This window comes from Drosophila elegans, unplaced genomic scaffold (assembly GCF_018152505.1).
Source record: "Drosophila elegans isolate 14027-0461.03 unplaced genomic scaffold, ASM1815250v1 contig_183, whole genome shotgun sequence".
NCBI classification, from domain to species: Eukaryota; Metazoa; Arthropoda; class Insecta; order Diptera; family Drosophilidae; genus Drosophila; species Drosophila elegans.
The window spans coordinates 13,357,399-13,376,957 of record NW_024545550.1 but is presented as its reverse complement, the minus strand read 5'-3'; the positions used below and the strand labels follow the sequence as shown (position 1 = coordinate 13,376,957).

The window sequence follows — 19,559 nt, the reverse complement described above, 5'->3', positions numbered from 1 at the left end:
TGTTTTGCTTGTTTTGTCCTCGCCTTTTGATAAATGTCCGGCAGCAGGCAGCCAAAAACAAGCACATAAATCACACGCATGTGTGGATAAGGCGGCGGGAAGAGGAGCAGGAGGATTTGGCCTGGGACTTGGACTTGATATGTCCCCCACCATTCACTCCACCATCCTGGACGACCAAATAGTTAAAGTTTGCCGGCCTGGCCGCACTCAAACATATGCGAGTGACAAGCCAAAGTCGGTAGACTGCCCAGTAGTCCTGCAGAGAGAAAAAGCCGTATTAAAAACGATGGCAGAGTGACAACTTGGCCACTGAGCATTACCAGCTTGATTTCCACGACACATTACTCCCCTTGGTTTCAAACAACATCAAGTTAAACAAAACTATCTTTAAGGTATGCAATAAAAAACAAAACATGGTTTTTTGAAACATAATATATTGGGGCATTCTTTCAGCTACCTTTATAAGTGATTTAAAATCGAATTATTCTTTTTTCCCTGTAAAGGTCCTACCAGCAGGTTGCACCCATGTAGATGTTATTAAATTTGTTGCCCCAGCACAGATATGACCGCAGAGTGGAGTTGGGCGAGAAGAGGGGACAGAATGTAGCAAAAAGCCAATTGATTTCTACTGAAGCGACTCCACTCAACTGAGCAGAGCTGCAGCCACAAAACACAAACACTGGCGTACAGCAAAGTCAAATCCATAACCAAAAATCCGAGAGAATCCGTCAGTCAGTCAGTCAAACAGGCAAACAATGCAGAGCCACATGTGTCTGTCTCTGTCTCTCTCTCTCTCTCTCTCTCTCTATCTCTTTCTAGACCCCACCAACCGTCTCTTTCTGCCGCTGCTGCTGTGACCGCAAATGCCCGAAATTTATGCCAATATTTGCATTCAATGCCCAAAAATAAACGGTAAAATGGTAGCTGCCAAGAGCGAGAGTTGGGCAGAGGCTGAGCGAAAGAGATGGACAGTTGGGATACAGGAAAGAGAGGGATGGAGGCCAAGAGAAAGAGACGGGGAATAAGGCTGGTGGCCAAATGGTGCTGCATGCTTTTAGGCGTTGCATTCGGCAGGATGCCATCCTCCTGCGTTGTGCTGAAAATTTCATATTTATGGCTGCAACCGAGGGTGTTGGTATTTGTGCATTGAGTGCAATAATTCAATTGCACACCTCCACCAGAAGAAGCAAGAAAGGGGAACCGAAGGTCCTTCTGGTCAGCAGTTAATGCCCTGGAAAGTCGGACGTTTAAAGCGCTCGAATGAGCAGCACCAAGGATACACTCGATACACAGGGATTAAAGAGGAGTTGGGCATAATTGGATTTGTTTAGCTGTCAATATTATGTCAGAAATCAACATGACCCGACAAATGGGGAGGAGCCAGCAACTCGAACGCTATAGATAGACAGATAGATAGATGGATGGATGGATGGGATTGATATATAGATAGACATCCGATTCGGAGTCAGGCGATATTCCACGCTATTAACTGCCAGCGACGCCAAACAATCCGCTCCCAAAATGACACGAACTCCTCAAAAGGGGGCGTGGCCCACATGCAAACAAGAATGGCAATCAAAAAATTTGACAACACCCAAGGAGGTGGGGAAGTGGGGATGAAAACAAACATAAGCGGCTGCAGTTGACAGAAGATCGAAAAGGACCAAGAACGAGGTGGATTTTCTCAAAGGACACTCCAGTCGAGAGCCCTCATTCTGTTGACTCTTTCCATCGAAATCTCCTCGAGCTCGTCTCATGTTCCCCAATACCATCATTAGCTCATTCTGTTTCAATTATAATTCCCTCATCCGCCTTGAAAGCAAAATTTCAAAGTGCTTAAGTTTCGGCTTATAACTAAAGCAAAGAACACTAGAAACGCAAATGCAGGTTGTTCATTAGATAGCGTGCACTAGAATTGTAAAGGATTGTATCTATTAAGTTGTTCAAAGTTTTGTCATACGGCTAAAAAGGAAAATGTTTGTTAAACAATAAGAGATTTCTCAATATTTATTTACTTGCTTTTGCAAATCAGGGATTAATCAATACAAATTTGAAATTGAAATCTTATTAACATAATTTCCTAAAAATAATAAAAATTCCCGTCTTTATTTTGTACGGTACTCTTTAATTCTTTTCAGTTTTTGACTGAAGTGTTTAAAAAGCCTTTTCCCTGCTGAGGGCTGAGATATTTAATTTTTAGCTTGAAGCCAACCTATATTTTACTACATATTTTTCTCTCTGCATACTCGTTGGCCAAAAAACTGTGTTAATAAAGTATTTGCTCACTCGAGTGCAGCCAGCAAACACTCGCAAAGTGCGGTTGCCAAAGGGGCGACTGGGGGAACTCACCCAGTTGACTTTTGTAATCAGCAGGCGAGGATGCATCTGCTCCTGCTGCTCGGGATGCTGATGCTCCTGATGCTGTTGATGTTGATGCGAGGTCTGAGCACAAATATTCCGGCCTGACTCACTGACATCCGTGCACACAGAAACAGCAACCGAAACACCCACATACATATCGCACAGACGGATTCGAGTTAAGTGCCTGACTTGGCACTGTCATAATTTACATATGCCAAACGGCAGCGAGAAGGGTTAACTGGGTTATCCGGAGCCAGGGCCAGATCCTGTGCGAATATCCTGGCTGTCGTTCTTGCAGCAAACGCAGCCGTTGTGGCAGTTGCAGGTGCGCCTTTGTTGGGGGCTTTATTTATATGAGTGATTAGCCAGTTGGAGGATGGGAGCTTGGAGCTTGAAGCTTGAAATTCACCTGCCTTCTGTTTATTTATTAGTGCAAGGTGTTGTTTGTATGCTCCCCTGATTGTTTGGCTGTCTGCTGTTTGTGGCAGGCAAATAACAAGCGAGATGTGGCTACTGCAGAGAGCACGTGACTTACCTTAAGGATGAAGTCTAAATTCTACGCTTGTTGCATTCACGATTAGAATGTAAATTGGCAGCAAGTGTGAAGAAAATTTAAATTATAAAAAAATAAAAATATGGTTGCGTAATTTAATGCCAGTGGTAAAGATTTAGGGATTGTAGTCTGAAGTTTTAAACTATTATTCTAATATTTTTATTTCAAAAATTATTTATATCAGAATGAAACTACATTTCATAAATTCGAGTAACTAAGAATTCGTCTTGCAGAAGTTATAACTGCAAAAGTTGAACTGTCTTTAAACTGCCGGAGTTGAAACTATTCCACTGCCGCCCCTCAATTCAATATCGCCGGCAACTTTTGCCGCTTGAGACTTGGCTTTTTTCAAATTTCAAATGCCGCACACGTCGTGGCTGCCGAGTAATTGAGTTGGAAAAATGTTGTTGACGCCGTGCCCATTGCTACTGCTACTGCATCTGCAGTTGCAACAGTCAGCAGTGGCGACATGTTGCGACAATTGCATCTGCATCTGCAACTGCAGCCCCGCAGCCGTATATCCGCATTCCCATATCCGCACATCCGCATCGTCGCCTCCGCTGGCATTTTGCATATTATTACGTCGGAGTCCTTTTGGGCCCTAGCAAAATTTCACCAGCACTTTTTCCTGCTTGCTTTTTCTTCTGCTCGGAACATGTGCGCAAACATTTAAATCAATTGTGTTCCAATCTCCAGAGGGGATTGCAAGGGGGTGTGGGGTATACCATATATATATGGCATGGCAGCAATTGTTATGTAAAATACGAGCACGCTCGGCGAATCAACAACGCGAGCTGTCAGAGGATGCAAAACATTTTTGGGGGATCCTGCTGGGATGAGCCCGGCTCCATTTGACTCGATGCGCCTGGCTGGCATTATGTAAATAATTCCATATCGAGAGTTTTCAATTTGGGCTTAAGGCGCACTGGAGAACTGCATAAACCTTGCGCCTTGTGCCCGCTTATTTTATTTTTATTTTTATTTTCGTTTTTATTTATATTTTTTTCTTTTTATTTTCGTGCCACTCGCAAGTTGGCAAGGTGCACGTTTTCTCACACCGCCGAAGGTCGCTAGTTATATACACAGTTATGGGCAAAAGGCTGACGAGGGAAAAGCGGTTGGGAAAAGCGCCCGTGGAAAAGTTTTGCAGCTTAGGCCAGGCAGGCCAGGCCATTCCATTCCATTCCGCCAGGCGAAAAGCAAACCAAAGTCATGCACTTGGAAGCCAATAAAGCGGAAAAATATTATATTATTTTCCCACCACGAAGAGGGCGCTGCGTAGAAATATATTTATGCAAATGGCGCCCCAGTTGGCCTTCCTCCCTCGCCGCGTTTAAATTATTAAAATTATTATTTCAACCTCATTTGCAGATTAGCCAGGCAGCGTAGATCAGGTGGTTAAATATTTGATTAGCATTCCCGGTATTTTTACATTGCAATTAATTTTAATTAGTTGCCTTTAAATGGCAACACAATTCGCACTAAAACTTTTATCAGGCAGTTGCCAGTTTTTAACGTTTTTTGTGCTTTATAATGAGAGTAATTACGCGGTCCGTGTGTTTCTGGCCCGGCTTTTTAATGGCTAAAATAATGGGCTAACTACACGAGTTCGGAGCATGTTTTCTTGTGCGCTCCTAATGGCTTTTGTTGCCAAGTCAACCCGAGAATTGATCTCACCTGCAAACGCATCCTTAAGTGACACATAATTTAGGGCTTAATCAGCTGCAAGTTTTCCACGCCACTCGAAATGGCTTAAGTTTTTCGCCAGCTATCCCCGTGCTTGGTTAACCCTTCTTCAGTATCTCCCAAAAGCATGCGAGCAGGAAAATTAAAAGCATACTTTCGGCGACTTGCAACCGCACGACATTGCAATAAAAGTAAACTTGCTCCACGAGTTTCTGAGTTTCCGAGTTGCTGGTTTGCAGTTGCAAGTTGCAACTTGCTACAAGGCAAACAATTGAGCAACTCATTGAGGAAGAAAATCAAAATGCAGTGATAAAAACCAATTGAAAACAAGGACAAAGACAAAGACAAGGCAAACTTGCTTGTTTCTTGTATATTGAATGTTTATTTGCATGCGACAGGGCGCCCTACATTTATATATATATATATATATATATATAGGGATACTTTAGAATGATATTATATGTACGGTATGTGTGTGCGCCGAAAGTTACTCTGAAATGAAGGCGAGGGCAAGGGGTTAAACGCGTTCTTAATATCACATAAAAAATAGAAGCGTAACAAAGTTAAACAAAACTTTTGCTGCAACAAAACTTTGGAGTTGCCCCACCAGAGGGAATCCAATGGGACAGGGGGCGTTGGAGGGTTAAGGGTTTTTCGAGAGCTGACTCAAAATTCAAAATGGCCACCACTTTCGGTGGCTTTAAGCCACTTTAATTGACTTTTAAGGCCAGTGCGAATTACGCATACCCATTATTCAATTTGTTTTCGAGGGCTCGGATGGGGGCGTGGTTCTCGTGGGAGCTGTCCTGCGAATTATGACGGAATTTGAGTCACTTACCTTATGCATGCCATCAAATATTTACCTGAGCCGGGCTCCACCAATTCCCACAGCCTCTGGGACGCCATAAAAACCATGGGGGAACATTAGGCCTGCCCTCTCTTTATTTCCCGTATTTCCCCGCATTTTCCGCATTTTCTGCGTATTTATTCTTTGGCTAATGTGTGTGTGTGTGGCGTAGCATTTGAACACTTGTTGAAGGCGCTGGCTGGCTTTTTAATTGCTTCGCCGCCTCGTTTGCCGCCCACTCATCTGAATTACGCAGTCACAAACAGCCGGAGACGAAAAAATAGAAACTGAGCCTTTTAAAAATACAGCTGTATACAGAATACAGATTAGAAGCTATTCAGTGGTGGTTAGCTTTTTAAATAGTTCTTGATAAGCAAATCAAATCAATTGAAATTTTGTCGAGCTCTGAGTTTGACTTTAACGGTTTTCATAATAAAATGATCGAATTTGTATTTCATTTATTCAATAACTTTTCCTGTATAGATTTTTCTGTAAATATTTTTCCTGTCCATCACATTTAATATTCTTTTAAATATTTTGTAATAGAAAAACACATAAATTGTAATCTTACAATTTGTAGCTAGCCCCAAAAAAAACTTTATATTTTTTATGAATGGGTTAGATATTTATTCAAATGTTGGCACCAATATTTAATATTTTGCCATCAAGTGTATTTGCAGACATAAAAGAGAGACGAGCCAAATGAGTCTGGAGAAGGGGAGAAAAAGTGCAGTGCGCGTTGCGCCAAACGTCAACAATAATTTTTAATTAAGATTTGTTTTCGTTTTTCATATTAGAGTGAACCAGGCCCCACTGCTCCCACTTCCCGGTTGCTGCATAAGGCAGCATAAAACACACTCGCACACACACTGAAACACTGGAAAAGCAGAAGCCTTGGCTCGGCGAGGAGTTAATTTGAATTTTATAGCAGTCAAGTTGTGTAATTTCAGCACCCAAACGTACATCGCCTGGCATATAACGTATACGAGCCGTAGTACAAGTAGAGGCGTTGAGCAACACATGTTGCCAATGCAGCAGTGGGCGTGCCATGTAGTCGCGTATGTGTGCGAGTGGGTTGCCTTTATTTTTTCTTTCTGTATTTTTTTTCTCCAAGCTGCTTTTCAACAATTTTCCTTGCCAACTGACGGATGAGAATGCAGAGCACTGAGAGCGAAAAGTTTTTCAATTTCTTCAACTGCATTCGGAGGAAGAAAAAGAAAGGGGGAGGCAAGGCTACAGACCATGTTTGCTCGGCTACAAGTTAATCTGGCCAGAGACTCAACTTTGCCATCCGTCTTCGCAAAGTGAAGAGGCGCAGAATGTGTGTGCAGATTCAGTTTCAGTTCCAGTTCATTCTGCAGCGCAGCATTCCTCTTCGTTATTTTTTGCCGCAGCCAACTTCTAATTTTGTTACAAATTACACATGTAATGCATATGTAGGGGCATCCACAATTTATTAGCTGCAAATGGTCGACTCAAGGAGTGTGTCCCGCTTTTATCTGTTTGCGCTCGGGTTTCGGGGCTCAATTACAAGCCAAGTTTATCCGGCTGCCAATAAGCTCAAGTTTATGGTCTGCAGCTCTCGGCAATTAAGTTAAGCCGCCCAAAAGAATGTGCTTTCTCGAAAAGAAGAGAAGTTTTCGTTAGCCAGGATGAGTGTGTGTGAAAATTGAATATTCCGCATGCCACATAAATTGAAAGGAATGGCATAGCGAAAAGTGCAGCAGACTGCTTATTAAATTATGTCGGCGCTGCTGCTTGGGAAACTTTCTGCTTCTCGGCCATATTAAAATTGTTGGCAATCTTTTGCCTCTTTCACTGCTGCAAATGGCCTGGCTGTCGCAGCAATTATTTCATTATGTGTGAGGCACGGCCAAAGCAAACTGCAGATTCCAGAGGCCCGGATTCTATATTCCGGATTCCAAGGCTCTTTTTGGAAATTATGCACTTGCAAACTTTTGCAACATTCCGGCAGACAAAAAGGCGTTTCATTGTTATTATCATAATTGCATAAAGAACGCCTCTTTCTCGGTGGCAAAAAGATTTTGGGCGCCGCTTGCCGGCGACAGTTTGGCATTTTTGGACACGACTAAGCGCCTTATTTGGCATTGCATTTGGCCAAGTCAGTTTTAATTAGTGCAAGCTCCTGTAAAATGGCAGCTCCATTAATTCCCCTTCGCCAGCACGTGTCTCCTGGCATTTTGCTCCGACTTCCTGGATTTTTCTCCCTCACGCATCATTAAACGCGCCCAAAGCGAAGCACACGCAAATTAAAGTGCCATATAATTTGGCCAGCACCACGCCCAAGCCAAAAAAGGCCGAAAAGCAAACAGGGATTGGGTTTTTCCTGCTCATTTTCCTCGGATGTGAGTGATTATAAATAAGAGATTCCGCAGAGGGCCAGCCCACGACCAATTTGGTTTATTTGCCCTGCTCCGCCAGCCAACATCATTGATTGTATCAAATGGCTTGCTAAATGTTGACTCTCTGAGCGCTTTGTCTCGTTTGGCGGAAGCGGAAATGTCCAGCGCCCGGAGGGGGCGTGGCGTATTTATGGGGCAGCTGCACTGAAGCGGTCGCATTTCAAACTTGTGCCGCTCGAGGCGTTCGCCTGTCATCTTGCCACGCCCCACTGCCTGCCGCAGGACACGAGTTGCGTGCCACACTCAAACACTTGGCCCTTGTCGCTCCTGTTTCAAATATTCGCCTTACGCCGCCGGAAGTGCGTGGAATGACGCGGCCCGAAACTTGGCCTTGTGGCTCCCAAATTATCCGCAGCTAAAGCTTGAGGGGTATCAAAAAAAAATGGGAATCAAGAGTATAAGCTTAGATTTCAACACTCGGAAAGTAAAATTAAATCCTTCCATGAAATAATTCATTTAAATACCTAGTTGAATTTGAATTTTTTTCGTTTCTAGCATGCTATACTTAAATAATTCAATAATTGAATTCAATAAGTAAAATAGAGTTCATGGAAACTCATCTGTAAAAACTCACTAAACTGTGATGTTTTTATTAAACATGGCAAATGTAATGCATTATTTTATACTGTTCTAGAGGTCTTTTTTGGGAAATCAAAGCTTTTTTTCACAACATTTTTTCACAAAGTATTTTGGTGAATTTATTCATAGTAGACACACATTGAAAACGAAACATATCCATCAAAGGTGGGCTGGCAAGGGGGCGTGGCCGTGTGATAGACACACGGTATTAAAATTACTGACAGCTACAATTTATTATCAATTGGCAAACAACGAGTTCGAATTGAAGCTCACGTAATACATTTAAATCAAGTGCGGATATATCCAATGGAAGTATAATCGAAGGGGACGAGACAACAGGAGCAGGACGAAATGGAGAGCAAAGAGCGGGTTTCATTGATGAATTCGCAAAACAATTAGAATTTCAAATGAGGAAGGTGAAAACGCTGGATGTGCAGCAGTGTCAAGGCAGCAAATGTATTCATTTCCACTTTGCAGCTTGGATATTTATTGCATATTTAATGAGTTTAAACTCAGACAGAAAATGAAATGCAATGGCAATGCAATTTGCAAGAGCTGCAGTGTGTGTGTGTGCTCGCCCGTCTCTTTCTGGCCATGAGGCTGCCGTCTCTTTCTGCCACTCCAAAGCCCAGTCCTTCTCTCTAGCTGCATTTGGTGATTTCCTGTTTGCGGCCAGCAATTGATTTGTTTGCAATTTAGATCCGAATTCGATGCTAAAGGCTCGAATGGCCTGCTGGGAAATTAGTTCAATTGTTTGTGTGGCCACTGGCCAGAGAGAAAGAGAGCGGGAAAATGGCGGGGAAAGAGATGCAAGAGATGGAAATGGGACAAATCTGGCTCAAACGTAATGCACAAGTCAATGGGCAGCTTTAAGATTTAACATTGCGTATACGCCGCGTGGCAACCGCTCATAAATAACAAAATCGCATTAATTTAAAACTCATTTCGTGAATAAACACAGACAAGTGGACAGTGGGCGTGTGGGCGCGGCTGAGTGGTGTGCAGAGCACACACACACACACACACACACGTATGCTAGGGCAAACTGCATTTTAAATTAAAATTAAAAGTTACTTGCTCCCATTATCGCCAGCGGCGAGGACAACGAGTGGCGACAAAGGACGTTCGCGTCCTGCCCGAGGCGATAAATAATAAATATTGTGCACGCATACAATTATGCTGACATTATCCTGGCGAGTCCTGCGACTGCGGCCAGGTGCAAGTATCTAAAAACAATGCAATGATTTATGCATGCAATACTTTTACTTGGAAATTGCTCAATGAAACATGAATAATCGCAACGCGTCCAGCGCTGCGTATGCGTATTATTTGCACCTACGGCGTCCCCAAAAAGAAAACACAAAACCCCTTCGGCCGCACTTAATTGAATTTTAATTTCCACTCTCGGCCCCTTGCGTTTGTGATTGATTTTTAATTAAAACATTTATTTATTTGTAATTAAGTTGATTGACTTTTCGATGGGCAACCGCAACAATAGCAGAGCTTAATGAGCTGTTTGTAATCACTGAATATTCCACTAATTTCCGTTTGTCCATCACTCTGATATTTGCAGATAAGACAAGGATGAAATCCCTTTGGATATCTGGATGCGAATCAGGTAAGGGATTGCCGGAGGATGAGGCTCTGGATGCCTGGACAAACAATCATTAATATCAATTTAGCTCGTCTGAGTTCCGTTCCGTTCCGTACCGTTTATGACTGCAGCAGCAGGGACACGTATTATTTATTTAGTTCGTTTCGGTTACTATCCTGCGGCATATGCTCCTTCTTTTCTCCTTCTTCTGCCTCCTTTTGATTCATGGCAAATAAACAATAAATTAAATTACCACATTTGATTGCCGGGCTCAGAGCAATTTTGATATTCCCCATGTGCGTCCCAGTGCCTGAAATTTCATTCCTGTCATACTTTGAGTGCGTAAATGACTAAATGAATGGATGCATTATGTATGCTTGGGTAAAATTGATTTTTAAGTTACGACCATACGCATTTATTTGGCAATTGAACGTGGATGTGGATGTGGACTCCTCGATCTTCGCCTGCCAATGTCAGGGAATTGCAATTCCATTTCGCCATGCATCCTCCTCAAGGAGTGTGTGTTATAGATGTCCTTTGGCCTGGCCATCGGCAGAGATTTATGGGCGAACGCACAAAAACGTTCATTGAAAACACATTTTCCATTTCGCCACCCCTCTTCCACTCCCATTTCGAATTGCAAATTCAATAAAGCATTATATAATATGGCCAAGACTTACACTCACACACAGACAACAGACACATAAGAGGTGCCCCGATGCGAGTGCAATAATTTACAACATTTTAATCGAATTAGACGCAGCCCCAGCAGAATATGGACGATGGAAGATGGTGGATGGTTGGATGGTTGGATGGCTGGATGGTCGCTGGCCAAGAAGCAAAATGCATTTTAAGTGCCGCCTGGCAGAACTTTGGCACTTGGCAGCCGAATTCGCCACCAGCAGCGGAAAGACAAAGAAAAAAGAATGGCACACCCTGGGCCAAGGGAATAGCACTTGAACATGTGCCAGCAAATCCCCGCCAGGGCCATCTTGAATGCCAGGCGAAATGAAAAAGCATTTAAGGTCTGCGCCTGCTGCCGTAATTATCGGCCAGGTTTAGATTTTGCTGAGTTGATCAAGTTTTAAATTGGAATACTTAGGGATTTGAAATAATAATCGTTATCCGATTGAAATTAATTATTCTATTTATTTATTCACTAAATTCTTAACTACTTGTCTATCGAAACACATAAAATCCAAATTAATCACATTGTTTTTTAAATGATTACTAAGAATAATTACCTCAATAATTTTTGAGTTATCAATTACTTTTAGTCGCTTTAACTCTTGTATTTACAGTCTTTATAAAATGTTTTTAATAATGGTATTGAAATTGTACTTGATTTTACAGTTTATTTGACTCAATAATCGTAAAAAGTTCAATCAAAAATGTTATTCCGTTGCTCTATGAGTTTATAAATACCTTTAGCGACTTTACCTTTTGTTTTTGCAGCCACCATTTTATGTATATGTTTATGTTTAACATTTATATTTCATATCATTTGCATTTCGATAGACTCTTGGTATTTAAATAAATAGTTTTAAGATGGCTTTTATATCTCTGCGAATTATTTGCAGTCAGTTTCACTGTTCCCGTCATAAAATCTCCCCGAGAGCGGCCTCCTTGCCTTTACCACTATTTTTAATTTAAAACATTTGAGTTTGGGCCACATGCAGGCAACATGAGTGCATCGGTTGAAAGCGGAACGAGAATTGTCATAAATTCCAGGCAATAAATTTCTATTTGTTTTATTTCGCCATTCTATTTTCAGTGCCCTGGCACAATGGCAGTTATGTCGGAGCCAGCTTTTCCTCCTCAACTCACTCCCATCGAAGCGTGCAGAAAAAAATAAAAGCACTGCTGCTGGCTTTCTTGGATTTGCGTTGCTTTTTCATTTCGGGCTCTCGGGCTGATGTAGCTGCAATTTCTGGGGTAGCAGCTGCAATTTGCAGCTAACGCCCAGGTTAGTATGCCAGCGGAATGATAATGAAATCTACAGTACAGGCATTTGGACATTTTCCCTGTCGCGAGGCCCTAATAACTTTGGCCTCCAAAAATCGATAGAGCTCATGGCTAAAATGATTGGTATTTGGCAGGCGTAAAAGGAACAAGGAAAAAGGAAAAGGAAAATCCGCTAAGCACCCAAGACACACACTCATCGCTGGGGTGACATGTAATGAGGCCGAAAGCTGAAGGCTGAAAGCTGTCTCAGTCTTTAACTTTGCATAGTTTATTAAATCCCCGGGATTCAGCTGATTCCATTAGCTGTCGTGCTTATTTTACTTGAATTGCATTAACCCTTGAGCGAGTGCCCTGGAAAGTATGCTACACGAATTGCAATTTGCGTGTCCTTACTGCTTGCAGTTGCAATTGCTGTTTCTGTTGCTGTTGCTGTTGCTGCTGCTGTTGCTGTTGCGAATGACATGCAAACGTTGCATTATGAATGTTATTATAAAATCTCGCTAGCTGGAGCTGTATGTGTGTGTGTGTGTGTGTGTATGCATTTAAACGACTCTATTTACCACAAAATGGCTGCCAAACAACAACATGCCAGCAAACAATGAACGATAATAATAATGACACAACAGCAGCAGTAGCAGCAGTAGCAGCAGCTAAAGCAGCAACAGCAGCTGAAAAGGCAAACGTTTTAATGGCCACAGCGAAATACACTCTAGTGGGAGTTGCGAGTATGTGTGCACTTTACAGCTATTTAAAATTTAAATAATAGCAGAATACAACAAAAAAAGCAAGAGAAGAACAACCGCACGGAATAATAATAAATCATGGCAAATATATATTTTCATACGCACATGTATGGCATACGTGTGTGTGAATACTATATATGTAATATTATTTCCAGCTACATTGTTGGCAGCGTTTTGCCATTTGGGCCAATGTTTTGGCCTGGCACCGCGTGTTGATTTAATAGTCGTGGTCACAGGCATTATGGCATGCTCATGATTGCCCCGAAAATACGTGAGACCCCCACCATTCTCCTCGTATATCGCACATTATTCCGGTTGCTCCGGCTTTTCATGCAAATTTCCATGCCGTTATTTATTATGTATTTAAACGGATTACGTGAAAGCATCGTGGGAGTGCCCGCATCCTAAATGGCCGTCCACGCAGATTGCAAATTGAAAAACAAAAAGCGAAAAGTGATGAGACGATGGCCAACCAAGCCAACCAAGCCAACCAAACCAACCAAGACGTCGACATCTGTAATCCCCGCCTGCAAATGTGTGCCATAAAAATTCAAATTTGCCTGCGCGCGCTCATATGCTCCACAAATACCACTTAATTGTTGGTGCCCTCGTCCTGCAATGAAATTTCATGCATTCTAATTTATGCAAACTTAACAAAAGGAGCGCCTTCAGTTTTGTTTCGTTCTGCACTTGTGCATAAGCACAATGGCCGAAATAAAAACCAGTCCGCAAGGAAGGAATGGAAAAAGAATCCCGAATAAATGCAATGCCAAACAAATGCAAACCGAACTCAGCGCAGCTCAGCTGAGGCGAAACAGTCAGGCAAGCAGCCAGCGGGCCACTTGGCGTATACGTAATTCGCATTTGGGCAATAGCAACAGCAAAAGCAACAACAGCAACTGCAGCACGAACAACAATTGCAATGGCTACGTGCCAAGGCAGTGGAACAGGGACGGCAAAAAAGGACGACTGAGAGGCCACGAGGTAAACGGTATTAATGGCAGGACCTTCTTTTTGGCAGCAGTTGGCAAGCGTAACAGAAATAGCTGCAATGCGACTTTTTCGCTTTTTGGCTGTTGATGTCTTTTCTGTATGTTGCTGCACGTGTTCCCGTCTGTATCTGTATATCTATATCTGTAGATTGCTGCAAAATACAAATCACTTGAAACTTTGCGCTTATTCCTTGTTCCAAACTCCCAATAAGTAATCGAATGCTAATGGAAAACTGTTGCTCATAAATATGCCAGTCAGCGATTTGTCGAAGGCAGGCCATAAAAACTACAAGGGCCATTTAACTTATGAGTGGTATTGGCCCATCCCAAAGCAAAAAGCATCTCTCCCTCCCCCAAGAACCCTTGGCCACCTCAGATTTTCCTTGGCCCGGGCCAATTGCCAGCGGCGTCAGCGTCGACGGCTCTTCAGCGTCATCAACACATCGTGTACGTGACTTTGCTAACAAAAATTAACAATTTCATTAGTGGCCCCCATTGCAGGACGACGGCTGAAAAACTGGCGACTGGAGACTGGATGCTGGATACTAGATGCTGGATGGTTCAAGGAGATGACGTAGTGTCAGCCGGGCAAAAGCAAAACGAAAAGCAACAGCAGTGCATGGTGAGAAAAAATGGTTAAAATTGGCTACCGACAAAAAATGGAACAGAAGTAATAGATATTGTATTATTTCGTTTAAGAATAATATCCAAATCTTTATTTCTTAAAACACAAAGACAATAGCAGATCTTTGAGAATATATATAGTTTTATAACAGGAATATAAAATATAGATTAAATCATTCTTGAATATTTAGATGGTCTTGGCAGAGGCTGTTCCAAAAGGGATTTATAATTTTTAGGTCATAGCTTGCAAAGTTTTTTCTCGTTTTTCTTGTGCTGAAAATTTATCTTTTTTTTTTAGATATATATTTAAAAAGAAAACAAATTCAATTACTGATCTGGTGACATTTTCTCACTGTGCAGGCGTAAAAAGAAATAAGAAAGAAAAGAGCTGACGGGGGGTTAAAAAAAATTGCTGCCACTTATCAAACAGACGCCCACACACACACTCGCTTCCTGTCTGTCTGTATGGCGCTCTCTCCTTTTTCCTTTCTCCCATATATGTGTGTGTGTGTCAAACTAACGAACCGCGCTGTCCTCACACGCCCCCTCTTTGCCACCCACTGCAGTCATTTACAATACGTCTAAAAAGGCGCTGCGTGCCGTACGTGCATCAAGTGCGCTTCAAATGCACTTCATTGCCTCCGAGACACACACACCCACACACAGATACAAAGATATCCTGGGCGACACTCACACACACTCCTGGCAATTCACACCAACACATAGAGTGCTTAGGCTTTGTGCTACACAAAGTAAATGAAATCGTGTAAGAGCAAAGAGTAGCAGCGAACGAAAAAAAGAAATAAAGTAAAGAAAGCACACAGCAGAGACATCAAAAAGCGCTGGCTCAGTTGCCGGCACCTTTTAGATACACAGATACTCACACTCACAGATACTCGAAGACTCACACACACACACACTCAGCCACACATTCGCACACAATCAATTGCCTAAAGTAGTTTGTAAAATAGGATAAAGTTGCAGTAAACTTGGATCTCGCAACCAAAAGGATTCCCCGAGACAGTCTCTAATGAAAACGTAAAATTCAGCCGCTTTCCCCGCTTTTCCCTGCTGAATTTTCCAGTTCTATTTGCCCAAGATTTGTGAGCAAACATACATGGATTTCGCTTCGTTTCGTTTATATTTTTTTTTCCTGTGCTTGTTCTTTCTTATTATTTCGATTTATCTGCTCCTTTGCGAAAGGCGCACTGCAGTCATTTTACTTGGGCCCCTTGGGCAATTTTAAAGCCCCTCGCTTTTCCGATTTACTCGTTCGGATGTGAGTGCGCTTGAATTTTTGTTGTTTTTTTGCTGTTGAGGGCAGCCAGGCGAATCTGTCAAACGGCAAATACGAGTAAATAATAAAATCAAGTTGCCAGGCTGGTAATGTGCCCGAAATTGATTTTTTGTTGAGCCAGACAACAACCGGAGACACAATTGGCCTGAGGAAGGGCGAGCGGAGGATCGGAGGGGCGTTGTTTGAGCTACTCGGCAAATATTTGGTCAAAAATTGCCATGCAGGTGTTGGGTCCTGTTTTTGTTTGATGGGCAAACACGAAAAGCGAATCAGTTTATATCGAAGACAAGAATTAAGAGATTAGTATTCACCTAGAAATTTGAACCAAGACAATCAAAATATATTTTTAACATATTTTAAATTTTAATATTTAATCCCTAACGACCAAGTTTCTCTATCGTAGAATCAATATTTAAAATACTGCAGTGCTCTCATTAAAAATTCTTACGATTTCATTTTCTAATAAATACTTTGATCCACTTTTAAGGGAAGAATGAACCAAGAACCAAGAAGATGGGCTCCAAATATTTGTCATGATTTAGGAATTCTTGGCCAGCTTACATTTTTGAGCTATGCAAAGTGATTTTCATTTCTTTTCAGCTCTTGTCTCCGGCAGGCCTCTCAACTGAAATGCTCGCTGGGATGCAGCGAAAGCCCCTAAATCAATAAAAGTTTCGATGGCTTAATACCAAAGCGGAAGCGGTCCCGCCAGTGGCGACGACAGTCGCTAAGTCGTCGTCGAAAATATGCCGCCGCCAATTGAGGTCCTTGTTATTGCATTCCCGCTGCACCGCCTTCCGCCATTGGGTTATACTCGTACTAGATTTTTTATTGACTTAGTTTCGAGTGGCAGGGCCGCAAAAGTTTGCAACTCTTCCGCGGCAAGTTCGCCATTATTTGGGCTGCCTACTTGAGGCGTTGTCTGGCGATAGTTTTTCGGCTTTGCGATTACAAATGAGATTTATACGGCCATTTCCGAGCCATTAGAGGAAGTGCAGGGCGGCGCTGGCTAGTCAAGTGTGCGGCCAGGCCATAAAAAACAAAAGATCGAAAAAAAAGCGTGACTTCTGCAATCGCTGGCCTCATATTTTTCCGTTTGGCCTTGGCGCATTAACCGAAGCTCTTTCATTTACTTTCCTTGTTCGCAGGCGGGCCAACTTGTCAGCAGAGCGGCACGCCTAATGTCCTTTTGATAGGCTCTCCAGGATGCGGGAACTGAACTGAACTGGTGACCGGAGGAGGAAATGGTGTCCACTGCAGCGGCGCCACAGCTTGATAAATTATCATGTGAGCCGAAGCACAGGAAGTACGAGGATGCAGCCATCCAGCCAGCTGCAGCAAATGATGTTGACGCTGCCTGCATAGAACTAACCCGTTCACCTGCTACGACTTTTAATCTATTTTAAATGGTAATGGTTTGGTGCGACCGGATGATGGTTCACAACGACCGTGTCCTTTAAACAGGTCGGTGGGACTTTCGTCCGTTTGTAACGCCATTTGTCAGCGATTTATCAGTGTCCGCACGGGATTATTTATGATGCCGTCTTGCACCTGCCATTAATTGATTTGTAATTGCATCCGGCTCGAAATTAATGTTGAGCTCTGCTAACCCGACGCCACTGCTGCCGATAATAATTCATAAATGCCGACTTTGTGTTTAAAATAAATTTATTTGTATATTTGATTTGAACAAACGATAATATCTTTTCATTGCGAATGGGGCTAACAAACAAGACAGATTGTCTTCTGGCGTTTTTCTGGGCGTGCACAAGGATAATGGATAGTAACGATATTTGATTTGATCTATGCCTAAGGATAAAAACATGGATAATCGCTGACTGATTTGGCGGCCTCGATAACATTAACATGCAATTACAAATAGATAATTGATAATTGTATAAATAATTTGTCTATTGACTAGGGATAAATTTGTCGCATTTGCTTCGTTTCTTTGCTAATTGGCTAATGTGTATATTTGGATAGAATGCAATGCAGAGCAGCAGAATAAATATAACATCGAATGAGTTGCACTGGGCAGCCTAACTACTTAGCACTAGCGGGTAAATTATTATAGAAATTCGTGAGGCGGCGGCGAGATTCCATTTGTTTAGCTCGTTGTCATTGCCATTTATTAAATTCGAACTTCGAACTATATTTCGCCGCCTTCGAACTCACCACGCTGGTGTGCGACTCGGCTAGAGCCGTGGTCGTTGGGGGCGTTTGGTTCTTAACTAGACTACGGTTAGGTTTCTTCGATTGGCAAGAAAATAGAACTCGACTTTCCGTGTGCAGCTCTACGAGATGAAAAGCTCCACGCAGGAGTTGCTCACGATGGGCGTGGCAGCCGCCCCCGGCACCCCCTGGCTACCCGTTTTTAGTGGGGGCGCAGCGGCGGTCGTGGGCGTCACATGGTTCGTGTCTATGCTCAGCAGCGTTTGTGATGACGTAGCAGTCGCCTCTGCAGGCGTTGTGGGCGTGGCCACCTCCATCGTCCCATTCAAAGCGATCGCTGGCAGAACCGCTGGCATCACCTGAATGGGAAGCTTGCCGGAACTAGAGCTCCCGCTCCCACCACTTCCACTTCCGGTCGTCGTTGGCGAAAATTGTTTGGGCGGCACAAAGGACACGGCCGCCTTTGTGGGCGTGAGTATCAGCCCAGTGCTGGTGTGCGGAATGGCTACGCTGGGCGGCGAAAGCGGGGAGGGCGGAAAGAAGTCCAGCGGATACTGCAATAGTAATAAACAAGGAAATAATTTGTAAGACTCTATTTAATTTCAATGTCTGTAGCCATGGAACACAAAAATGGACTATTATTTTATACTAAGAGAGAAGTCTTGTAACCACTTTTAAACATATAAACATAAATAAAAAACGTAATAAGTACTGTCAAAAAATAAAGTTATTTCAAAAATATAAATGCCACCATTTACGTAATTACGCCCTGCGAGTTTTGTAATTTTAGTCGGCATAGATAATTTGAAATTGGCTGTATATTTTATAGCTTCTTAAAAATAAATGGTAAACAAATTTCGAATAGCTCGCATACTCAAGTCTGAATACTTAGATTAAAAGTCTTTTTCACGGGCATTTCCTGTATGTTATCTTACTTTTGGGGAGTGTGGATATTTCCCCCCATTTCTTACCAAAGGCTGCGAGGGCGAGTGCGCCCCCGGCTGGCTGTAGTAGGTGGTGGGCGAGACGGGCGGACTCGGGTAGGGCCAGTAGACGAGCGGCGGTGGGTAGAAGGCGGACGCCGGGTGGTGGTGCGGATGGTGGTGCGAGCGGGGCGTGGCCAGCAGGGGCGTATGAGGCGGCGGGGCCGCTCCGTAGGCCGGGAAGGGACCGCCGAAGTGGGCGCCTAGCACAGTGGCACCTATTAGAAGACAATTAGAGAGTGTTATTGCGCTGAATTCTTAGCCTTTGAAGGGAATCTCCAACACGAAAAAGGAGGGGTTTTCCTTTGAAGAACTCTGGGGTAATAAGTGCTGTGAGTATGGCTTTTGCTTGTTGAAAAGGGGGGAAAAGGCGTCAGCTGACATATACAAAGTATTCAGGTATATATGCGTGCTTTTGAAGGTACACATCAGCCGATCTGCTCAGCTTTTGCGGTGCTTCCTGTAGTGGTTATTCAGTCACTCCGTTCTCGGTTCGTTTCTCAATCTGTCATTGTAGTTGTTACTGGGTTAGTTAGTGATCTCTTATCGCCTTAATTAATTGGCCAGTTTGTTAGTCGGTTAGCAGGGGCAAAGTTGTATTCAAATCACTCACCGTTTAGACATTGCAAATGGTAGGAGAGACATATATAGTTGGTATTTTGGAACGAGTATCTTACCACCTCACCCAGAGACCATGAAACAGTTGCGCACAAGTACGAGAACAAATTTTGAACATGTTT

The 19,559-nt window shown here is 42.9% G+C and overlaps 1 protein-coding gene and 1 long non-coding RNA gene across 2 annotated transcripts in view; one reads left to right on the top strand and one right to left on the bottom strand.

The window, feature by feature from the left end:
- The window catches only part of LOC121466857, a 39,258-nt gene extending 27,335 nt beyond the window's left edge, over positions 1 to 11,923 (top strand). Inside the window, exons 4-5 of the long non-coding RNA XR_005977023.1 lie at positions 10,023 to 10,067; positions 11,818 to 11,923. This is a non-coding gene — a long non-coding RNA (uncharacterized LOC121466857). The remainder of the gene's footprint in view (positions 1 to 10,022; positions 10,068 to 11,817) is intronic.
- Positions 11,924 to 17,314: 5,391 nt separating this feature from the next.
- LOC121466839 (classical arabinogalactan protein 9-like) lies at positions 17,315 to 19,555 on the bottom strand. The gene is made up of 3 exons (XM_041707383.1): positions 19,537 to 19,555; positions 18,808 to 19,076; positions 17,315 to 18,390 (listed from the first exon to the last, which is right to left on the bottom strand). The coding sequence occupies exons 1-3, from the start codon at positions 19,553 to 19,555 to the stop codon at positions 17,959 to 17,961; spliced, it is 720 nt and encodes a 239-aa protein (XP_041563317.1). The 3' UTR covers positions 17,315 to 17,958.
- Between the last annotated feature and the right edge of the window lie 4 nt (positions 19,556 to 19,559).

Coding starts and splice junctions, on each gene's coding strand:
- LOC121466839 (XM_041707383.1), bottom strand. Junction 18,391..18,807: donor ACTCGCCCTCGCAGCCTTTG/GTAAGAAATGGG, acceptor TTACTATTGCAG/TATCCGCTGGACTTCTTTCC.